This window comes from Chroicocephalus ridibundus, chromosome 21, assembly GCF_963924245.1.
Source record: "Chroicocephalus ridibundus chromosome 21, bChrRid1.1, whole genome shotgun sequence".
NCBI lineage: Eukaryota > Metazoa > Chordata > Aves > Charadriiformes > Laridae > Chroicocephalus > Chroicocephalus ridibundus.
In genome coordinates, this window is record NC_086304.1 from 1,996,791 (window position 1) to 2,006,723 (window position 9,933).

General features: G+C 53.6%; 1 protein-coding gene across 1 annotated transcript; it reads left to right on the top strand.

The window, feature by feature from the left end:
• The first annotated feature begins 893 nt into the window (after positions 1-893).
• Positions 894-9,867, top strand: PRCC (proline rich mitotic checkpoint control factor). The gene is made up of 7 exons (XM_063357374.1): positions 894-1,598; positions 4,219-4,266; positions 4,725-5,300; positions 5,944-6,039; positions 6,907-7,050; positions 7,398-7,463; positions 8,055-9,867. Exons 1-7 carry the CDS (start codon positions 1,035-1,037, stop codon positions 8,139-8,141), a joined length of 1,581 nt encoding a protein of 526 aa, XP_063213444.1. The 5' UTR covers positions 894-1,034; the 3' UTR covers positions 8,142-9,867.
• Positions 9,868-9,933: the final 66 nt, after the last annotated feature.

Consider the following 9,933-nt stretch of genomic DNA (forward strand, 5'->3'; position numbering starts at 1 on the left):
CCCCCTGCAGTGACACAGCAGCCGAGGACACGCCGGCCACCGCGGGCACGCCGGGAGCTGTAGTCCCCGGCTCTACGGCTGGGTTTGGCGATTAACTAAGCGTCCTGGCGAGCAGGGCGGGGAAACGGCCCGCGGGAAGGCGGCGGGGAAGCCGGGAACTGTAGTCCGGGCAGCCGGGGCCCATCACACCCGGCAAGGACGAGTAACCACGGGGAGGGAGGTTAGGCCGGAGCCCACCCGCAGCCCCACGGAGGCAGGCGGGAGCTGACGGCGGGCCCCGGGGAGGCCCCATGAAGCCTGGGGGCTTGTTACATCCCCTGGTTCTTCCCTACAGAGGCTTTCGCGGGAGGCCGAGGCCCATCGCGGCCTCCACCCGGGCTAGGCCGCACTTTACCTGGGGGCCTGGCCGGGCCTGACTAGGCCTGGCAAGGTCTGACTCGGCCTAACCTGGCCTAGCTTGACTAGGCCAGGCCCAACCCTGCCTCTACCGCCTCCCCACCCCTCCCACCGACCGCCCCCACACCCTCCTAGCTTCCCAGGGCCTTCCCGCCCCGTCACTTCAGCACGTTCCGCCCCGGCTCCCCCGCCATGTCGGGTCGCGCGGGGCACGCCGGGAGCGGTGGGCACGCCGGGCAGGCCGCACGGACTACATTTCCCGTGATGCAAAGCGGCGGCGGGGCGCTGGGAGGCGGGCGGGGAGGGAGGCGCGCGGGGCACGCCGGGAGTTGTAGTCCGGCGGCGCTGAGGCGCGGGGAAGGGTTGGGGGGGGGGCGCTGCCGGCAGCCATTATCTGGGAGCGCGGCGCGCCGGGCGCGGAGCCGGGTGCTGGGCCGCTTCGCTGCCTCTCCGAGTCCGCGGCCCCGTCGCTGCGCGGAGGTGGGGCTGCCATGGCGGCTTAGCCTCGCCCCCACCCTCCCCTTCCTCCCTGCTACGGTCGCCGAAGGCGCGGCGGCGGCGCGGCCTAGCCGGGAGGGCGGATCCTCGGCCTCGCGTAGCGGCTCCTGCCCGCGGAGGGCCGCCCTCCTCGGGGGGCCATGTCCCTGGTGGCCTATGCCAGCAGCGAAGAGGAGAGCGATGCGGAGGAGGCCGCGGGCGAGGAGGAGGAGGCCGCCGCTCCTCCTCCTGCCGCAGCCCAGCAGCCCCCGGGCCGGGGGCTCTTCGCCACCTTGCCTCCCCCCAAAGCCCCCGTGATGCCCCCGCTGCCCCCGCCTCACCAGCCGCTGGGCAGCGGTTTCCCCCTGCTGCCGCCTCCCCATGGCGGGCCGCCCCCTCCTTTCCTTATGGGGCCCCCGCCTGGCATGAGGGGCTTCAGCACCCCTCCGCCGGGCATGAGCCCGGCCCAGGCCTCGGCCGTCAGCCTGCCCGAGCCGGCTGCCGGCGGCAACGGGAGCGGGGAGCAGCCCAGGCTGGGGGGGCTCCTCCTGCCTCCCCCGAGGAACGCTGCCACCACCACGACTGCTGCCTCTACCCTCAACTTGCCCCCTCCTGTCTCGGCCTCTGCAGCTCTGCCCGGGGCTGGGGTGGATTTGAGCCTCCCCAAGCCAAAGAAGAGGACAGAGCCGGTGCGGATCACGGCCCCCGAGTTGCACAAGGGAGATGTGAGTATGAAACAAACCACCAGCTCTGCCGGTGTGGGGGGGGTCTCCTCGCTCAAGCCCCCCCGAGAAGGAGCGCCTTCGTGCATGAAATCCTCTCCCCAGAGCAATCCCCTCGTGGATTTGTTTGCCCATAAAGCACAGCATCTCTTTCCTTGCTCTAGCCCATCATAATATAGCAAGGTACCAAAACCTATTGTTGGGGCATCTATGGGGAGATTTGTCCTGGCTGTCAGCCCTAATCCTAAAGCGCTTTGCAGAATTAAACCGATATAGAAACCTTATTTATAATCATAATACAGCAAAACCCAGATTATCTGCACCCTTATTTATTACTGAAGCTAACGAGTTGATGATGTGGAGCTGTGTGGCCTTGCGTGGGGGTGTCCCAAAAAAGTCTCTTTTGTTTGCTGTGCAATCGGTAGGTTTTCCTGTCAATTTATTGCTTATTTATCTAAAGGCTTCAGGTGTCCTCCAGGCCTTTAGGGTAATCGCTTCTTTCTTAACTTGTGCTTTTTTGTGTTCGCAGTGCCCTGTCTCTTATGGGGCTCCTGAGCACTGAATCCAGACAGCCCCATGGGAAAGCAGGTCTCTGCCCCCTTTTTTATTTTCTGGATGTCTCCGTTGATCAGCTCTTTCACTCTGGGACAGCACTGTCATAGCGTGGAGGCGACAGTTGTGTGGCTGCGGCTGTGTTTGGCCTCGGTTGCTGGTTCTGGTGAGACAGGAGTGCCTCTGGGTATAGGAAGAGCTGAACTGCGAAGCTTGGGGTCATTTCCACGGGGACAGGTAGCTCGAGGAAGAGAGTTGACTGGATGGATTTATAGACAGCGTCAATTAATCACGGTCTGCCAGCATCTTGGGCCTGGGGGAGCTGAACTGAAGTCAGCGCATCTCGCTTTGCTGGAAGAGCAGTCTGTGGGGACATGGGGGGAGCGGGTGAGAAGACACGCGCTTCCCAGCCATCCCTGAACCACACTCTGCTGCTCGCCGATAACCAGCCCGGTTTGGCAAATCCCAGAGCCAGAGCTCCTTGAGCCACGGCTCCCAAACACGGCAGAGGTGCACCAGGCGGTGGGACGTGCAGGTTTCCCTTTTAGGCAGAAGGATGAGAGGTATTCCATTCTCTCAGACCCACTTTTTGCTTACTCACTACCTTGAAGCGCTTTGGAACAGGCGCTTCGTAATAAAGCAAGTGTTAGGGCTCTTCGCTTCCTCGCTGGTTGTGCAGTCACAGAACTAAGCTCAAACGAAAGGAGATTTATTTCTCCCTCAATGTTTCTTTGAACAGAAATACTGCGGGTCCTCAGTGTCAAGGGAGCGAACGAGCGTTGAAGGGAGAAAAAGTACCTTAAAACCAGCGCTGGTCGGAGCGGTTCTCGTTTGGGATGCCTGGAACCCCTTGGCCTCTGACTGACATCCTCGCTCCTTCCCTCTTTCTCCTTAAAATACCTCCCGTCCCTTTTGTTTGCACCCGTGGAGACGCTCCTGGCCAGTCTGCTTTATCTCCTCTCTCCCGAACGCAACGCACGGGTTTTATGGCAAATCTTGACTTGCCTTTATTTATGCATGTTCTTTGTCTTTGTCCTGTTTTATAATTTAGATAGTAAACTGGCAGAAGACCTTGTTTCCTGTAATCTCTTTAAAGTGCTCTGCAAAGCTATAAAACGATAAAGATGTTAAGGGCCTTTTCTGATGCCAGAGACGACCAGGCTTTCTACTCAAGTTTTAAATGGATATTTAGCAGCTCCAGCGTTATTGTGAACAATTCCCCGTTAAATCCCCGCAGTGAATTTTTACACCCTTGCTTTGTGTGGTTTTTGTGCTTCCCCTCTATTTATGTAACGTCGTCTGTTAACTTTGCAGGAGCGTGCTGACCTTATGCCGTGCAGTTTGCCTTCTTTGCCTTGCTCTGGGCTTATTTTCCTGTGATTTATTAAAAAGAAAAAATAAATATATTTGAGCTGTTGGCATGCTAATTTCTGGCAGGAGCCAAATATGTAGAGTCTGAGTTTCTCTGCCCACCCACTCTGCTTTAGAGCAGCATTAAAAAGCCGCCTTGAAAATTTGGAATTTCGGGTCGGCCTCTTTTTTTTTTTTTTTTTTTTTTCTGTCTTTCTTTTGTTTTGTTGCAGAAATGAGCTCAAGTTGGAGTTTGGCTGCTGACAGATTGCTCTTGCGAGATTTTTTTTTTTTTTTTTTTTTTTAAGAGGCGATGCTGACTTCTTTGCAAAGCTTCAGGTTTTACAGCAAAACGCCGCCTATTTTGCTGCCCAGACCGTGGCAGACCCGGCTATTTTTAAATATAGTGGTCAGTACTGCGGTCCTGCTTTCACCGTGGACAGTTTGTTTATCTCTCGTGGCAGTAACCAGGGCAGGCTTTTATCTCTCTTTGCCCTGACATAGATGCATCAGCAAGACTGTGAAAAAGAGCTTGACCGCATCCCGCTGTTGCTTTTTAGCTCAGCTCCTGGCAGATTATGAACCCAGATGCGCGTTACTGTGATTCTTTGGCCGGTTCAAACTGAAAATTAATAAATTGCATAGTGGGTGGGCTTGGTTTTTTTTTTTTTCTTTCATTTTAATATCTCCGGTTGCGCTAAGCTCTGTTTTTCTTTCTCAGTCAGATTCGGAGGAAGATGAACCAGCAAAGAAGAAAAATACTCTTCAGGTAAACACCTGGGATATTCAATTAAACAAGTTTCGCAGGGATGAAGCATTTGACTGTGACGGATCTTGGGCTTCCACTAGTGTAAATCAGCCACTCCCATTAGTGTGTGGCTTTTAGCGCAGAAAATTCCTGAAATCCCCTGGGGTGTCAAGTCCCTTTTTTTTGGGGTGGGGGGTGGGGGGCAATTTCATAAACTTAAATCTCAGGAAAACAGGCGATCGTTTGGGAAGTTGGCAAATATTCCCAAGTACCACACTTCCCTTAAAAGTCCCCCTGGCCTTTTGTGTAAGAAAGCCCTGCAGCGTGTTGGAAGCAGCAAAGGATTGTGCTGAGCAATGGGAAACCCATTAACGGTGTTAGAATCGGAGGAGATAATTGGCAGGGAGTCAGAAAAACTAAATAGTCGCACTAATTTCTCTTATTTCTGTGAACCATTTGCCCTGCACGAAACTCACCAGGGACGCGGCGAGGGCTCTGGCTTGTCCGCTTTGCTTCCTCAACCCAAAAATTTGACAGTGAAAGAGACCAATCGGTTACTTTTGCCCTACGCTTTCTCAAGGAAAGCGGGCGACAACGCCTCCGACTCGAAGCCCGCTAAGGCCCAGACCTCTTCCTCCAAAACAAAACCTCTGTCCAAGTCAGCGGTGCCCACAACTCCTTCTCCGTCTGCCATCAAAGCTGCTGCGAAGAGCGCTGCCCTGCAGGTAACCAAGCAGATCACGCAGGAAGAAGACGACAGCGATGAAGAGGTCGAGCCAGAGAACTACTTCTCCTTGTCTGACAGGAGCGAGCCCAGCGTCGTGGGCGCCGAGACCTACATGTACTCTGGCACGGTGGTGTCAGAGGACCCACCGCCTGGGACAGAGCCAGAGCCCCAATTCCAGGACGCTGCTGCTAACGCCCCTCTGGAGTTCAAGACGGGCGCGGGCTCCAGCGGTGCTCAGCACAGCTGGGCGCCCAAACCCGGAGAAGACTACGGCAGTCAGCCGTACAGCCAGTTCCCTGCCTATGGCGAGGCCGGTGCATATTATCAGGTGGGTTTTAACAGGATTGTGTCCAGACTGGTTTGGAATATCTCCAGAGAAGGAGACCCCGCAGCCTCTCTGGGCAGCCTGTGCCAGGGCTCTGGCACCCACAAACTAAAGAAGTTTTTCCTCACGTTCTGAATGTAACCCATCTGAGCTAGCTGGGACAAGGAGCGGAGATCCGCAGCACTTAGCACAACAGGATTCCTCTGGCACGAGAGCCGGAGATGCTCTTTGCTGGATAAATGTTTAATAGCTGCACTCATTTTCACATGCCCCTGTGTAACTGCCCCTGTTGTCGTCAGGGTGCAGAGTCGGGGCTCGCCAGAGCTGGTGTCTGAAGCCAGGTTGTTTCTAGTAATTCAGCAAAGTATTTGTTGTTGAGTACCTCTGAGAAAATGCCCTGTGCTCTTCAGTAATGCCGGAGTAATGAGACGTGATGAATGACTCCTTCGGTCAGCCTTGGGAGGGTGTACACGCGTACTGTACTGTGCTCCCCGGGGCTGAGTGAGATCCCGCTCCTTGAAAAAGCAGCAGCTCACGGGGCGAGGTGCGCGATTCGGTGCTCCGTCTCGGCTCCTCTGCGTACGGTTGTTTCAGGATCGATCTTGCTTCGCTCTCGTGACAAACTGGTTTTTCCTTTTGCTGACAGGATTACTACAGCAGCGGGTACTACCAGGAGATGGAACCAGCCCAGGCACCGCCGCAGGAGATGAGCACAGACTCCTCCTTCATAGACGACGAAGCGGTTGACGCTTTACTCTCTGTCTCTGCGGGGGTTGCGTTTAAGCCCTGCTAAAACACGGGCCCCACGACCTGTGCTTTGTGCTGAGTTGGGCCGGGTTGTTGTTCTGTGGGGTCTAGCGTTGGGCTACTGGCCTGTTGGGCTACTGCTCCAGACGGGTTTGCTTGCTTTATGTGTAGGTGATATTTGTTATTTCCACCGAGCTCGTTCTCGTGAGGGGTCACTGGGGCCGGACAAGGTGTGTGAAGCAAAGACTGTCCTTGCTGAGGTGCAGGTACCTTCACAGTACATCCTCTGGCACAGTGGTGAACTCCCCACTTCTTTCAAACGCTCAAAAAACTGTAAAAAACAAAAAACAAACCAAACCCCAACAACCCTTTCCCATTATTGATCTAATCTAGAAGTTGCCATTAGCTGAGCCAGTCAGTGCTGCAGAAGACAGTAGCCCATCTGGGTGCTCGCTTCTTCGAGGCGCATCTTTTTGCGTTGGAGGGGGATTTGCGTTAGGGGAGGTGGATGTGCGAGCAGCAAAACTTCAGGTGCCTCCTTAGGACTTCAAACAAGACACTCGGGAGCCTGAGGGTCTTCTGAGCCAGGCTGAAAGCAAGCACAAACGCTGTTGAAATGTGTAGGAAAACGAGATTATAGCCTTCATGCTAAGTAGTTTTAAGAAATTATGATGTATAGCAAAGCAGAACTCTCCTAAAGGAAAAAAAAAAAAAAATCCTGGTTGGAAAATCGTTTGTTGACGTGGCCTGTCCTGTGCTCGGGGAGCTACACCTCACGCCCCCTCTACCTTTATTTGTTTCAGGTTAGCGTCGGTGTGTGACGTGCCTGTGTGACTCCCAGTTCTTTCTGTTCTTCTTTCAGTTCAAGCGGCTGCAAGGCAAGCGGAATCGAGGGAGGGAAGAGATCAACTTTGTGGATATCAAAGGTGACGATCAGCTGAGCGGAGCCCAGCAGTGGCTGACCAAATCCTTAACGGAGGAGAAGACCATGAAATCGTTCAGCAAGGTACGGGCAGGGAGGGAGGAGCGCTGGCTGGGATTGCGCAGACCTCTCTTCAGTTCCCGTTTCAGCCACAGCTGGAGCTGCGTTAGATGCAGTCGCCAGGGTGGGGGGACGGGAACCCTTGTGTTGTATAAATAATTACACGTGAGAGACTAGCAGAGCTTCTCAAAACACAATACCAGCGTGCAGGTGGTAAAGACCAGCCAGGAACTGCTTCAGCCTAAGGAATCTGCCCAGAGATGTTTCATATGAAATAAATCCTTCTTGAAATGGCTTTGTGCAAGCTCTTGTTTCGCTATCTGAGTCAGTATCTTTCCAGGCGTAACAGTTCACCTGCTTTTGCTTTCTAGAAAAAAGGAGATCAGCCCACGGGACAGCAAAGGAGAAAACACCAGATCACCTACCTGATCCATCAGGTGAGTGGCCTCCCTCTAGCGTGGAAACCAATATCCAGGCAGAGTGACAAGATTTTATGCTGGGCAGCACTGGGCAGAGCTGGTGGAGCTGCTCCTTCAGCAGCTGGGGACCAGGGGCTGTCCCTGACCGAGCGCCCCGGACGCTCAGGGGATGAAGGTGGCCATGCTGTGGGATGTCCTGGCCACCGCTGGCCCAACCAGCCCTGAGTGTGTCACGGCACCGAGCTTTTAGCTTGCTTTTTGCTTTGCTTCACGCTTCCCCCCTCTCCCCCCACCCCAGCCCGGCTCCTGCGCGTACGTGGCTGTGTGTGTTACGAGACTCTCGGCTTCCTGTCTCAATTCCGCACCGCTGCCGGGCGGTTGGTAAGCGGCTGCTGAGACGGGCCCACGAGAGAAGCTGCCTCTCAGCATGAATGAAAAGCCTGGGCGCCCCAATTAATTCAGGCCTCTGTCAAGATAATTGTGCTAACTCCTGGAAGGAGGCTTCTCGCTGAAGTGCTCTGTAATCGCCGTCAGCAGGGGCAGAGGAGGGTAAAATACCGCTGAGTCAGTCAGCAGCAACGCTGATGTTAATCCTCTCGATTTCTGCAGGCGAAGGAGAGAGAACTGGAACTGAAAAACACATGGTCTGAAAACAAGCTCAGCCGACGCCAGACTCAAGCCAAATACGGATTCTAACACCTCTGTCCCGCTTTTTGGCTGTTGTCCCAGGTGACCTACTGTGTCAGACTTCTCCTGGCCTTCTGGAGATCAAACGGGCCCCGTGTAGAACGTGGTCGGCTCGGCGGGCGGGAGGATACCGCGCTCCCCTGCCTGTCAGGAGAAAGGTTTAATGCAAGCCGGTCCTGAAACTCCACCTGTAATCTTTCCCCTCCCTCTTATAAATGATCGCGTGGAAGGTTCAAATCAAGTCTGTGTCGTCCGACTGCTGAGAGTCCCAAGGCAGCCGCAGGAAAGGTGCCTGCTCCAAGGCTCGGAGCTTCTGCCCTCCCGCTACGGGGGCTACTCCTCCTTCCGACGTACCCTCGCCGCTGGAAACCTTAGGCAGAGTCTCCATAAACGTCCAATTCCCGCTTTACTCCTTCCTTGGACTCGCTGTGCGTTGAGAGTGTAATTTTTCTTTCGAAAAGACAGTGAGTTTCAAGAGCAAGCCTGGCTTTTTTGTTGGTTTGTTTGGTTTTGTGGTTTTTTTTTGTTTTTTTTTTTTAAATCCTTTTATTTGAGACGTCCTCATGGCTGCTTACTCACGGCTGAGTAAATCCAGCGCTCCTCTCATGTGAATGACTTTGATTTTTTTTTTTTTTTTTTTTTTTAAGGTGTGGCTAAGTTAGTGTTTTTGTTCTCAGCTCCACCAGCCTGTGTGTCTCGAACCGTGCCCAGGGGAAACTCCTTTTACAGGTCGGAGCTTGCGATAGAGGTGAAAACGCCCTGAGTGTGGAACGCGCAAAAAAAGCCGTGAGGATCCCTCGCCCCGCGCAAGGCGCTGCGGAGGGCTTTCGGATAACCGTGCTCCGTGTGTGTGTACGTACGTTTGTGGGTTTGTTTTTTTTCCTTTTTTTTTTCCTCCTCCTCCTCCTCCTCCTCCCCCTGACCCAAGGCCTACGGCGCTGCACCCGGCTCCTCGCCAGACTCGTTGAACCCACTGTTCCCAGCGTCGCACGGTGCGGGTGCAGCCGGCAAGTGAAGCCGCAGTATTTCCTCTGAGCAGACACAGATGAAAGCTGCCAACTGTACATTTATTTTGTTTTTGTTTTTCGTTTTTTTGTGTTTTTTTGGTTTTTTTTTTTTTTTTCCCCAGCTTGTTTCTATCAATCCTGTTTCAATTAAGTGTTAACTTTACCCTCCTGGCTGGGAAGAGGAGACCGTGTCCGGCCTTAACTTTTTAAAGTGAAATCTTGCTTTTATTTTAAGGTCTTAAGCGATACGACTGCAAATCATGTGCAGCCTTGCTGGCCAGATCCGCCTGTCTTCAGCCAAATCTCTGTGGCCTCACTTAGTTTGTCGTTCACTAAAGCGTGCGATGCCGAAGGGAACGGAGAGCTGGTCTGGTTATTTAACTCACATTCCCACCACTAAGGGTTATATTTGTCGTAACCGCGGCTAAAACGGCTAATATTTCTTATTCCGTTTAGGAAAAACTCCCGAGAGGTGGTTTTTCTCCCGTGTTACCTGTTAAAAACAAGCAAGCAAACCCCCATGAATGAAGTCTTTTCTTAGAATATTTTAAACCAATCTGATTTCTAGTTTAGTTCCCTGGATGTTTTAGTACTTTGCAGAGCCCACTTTGAGTATTTGAATGACCAGAATAAAGTTACTGTTGAGTAATTTATTCATATCTTATATGTACAGTGAAATCCTCTGAAAAGAGATTTGATAAAAGGAATAAACTTTTAAACGAACCGAACCACCCCCGTTTCCATCCCGAACTGCTCGACTCCTTGCTCCAGGCGTTGCTTTTCCTTCTCCCCAC

Coding starts and splice junctions, on each gene's coding strand:
- PRCC (XM_063357374.1), top strand. CDS start 1,035: ATGTCCCTGGTGGCCTATGCCAGCAGCGAAGAGGAGAGCGATGCGGAG. Junction 7,051..7,397: donor CCATGAAATCGTTCAGCAAG/GTACGGGCAGGG, acceptor TTTGCTTTCTAG/AAAAAAGGAGATCAGCCCAC. Junction 7,464..8,054: donor TCACCTACCTGATCCATCAG/GTGAGTGGCCTC, acceptor CGATTTCTGCAG/GCGAAGGAGAGAGAACTGGA.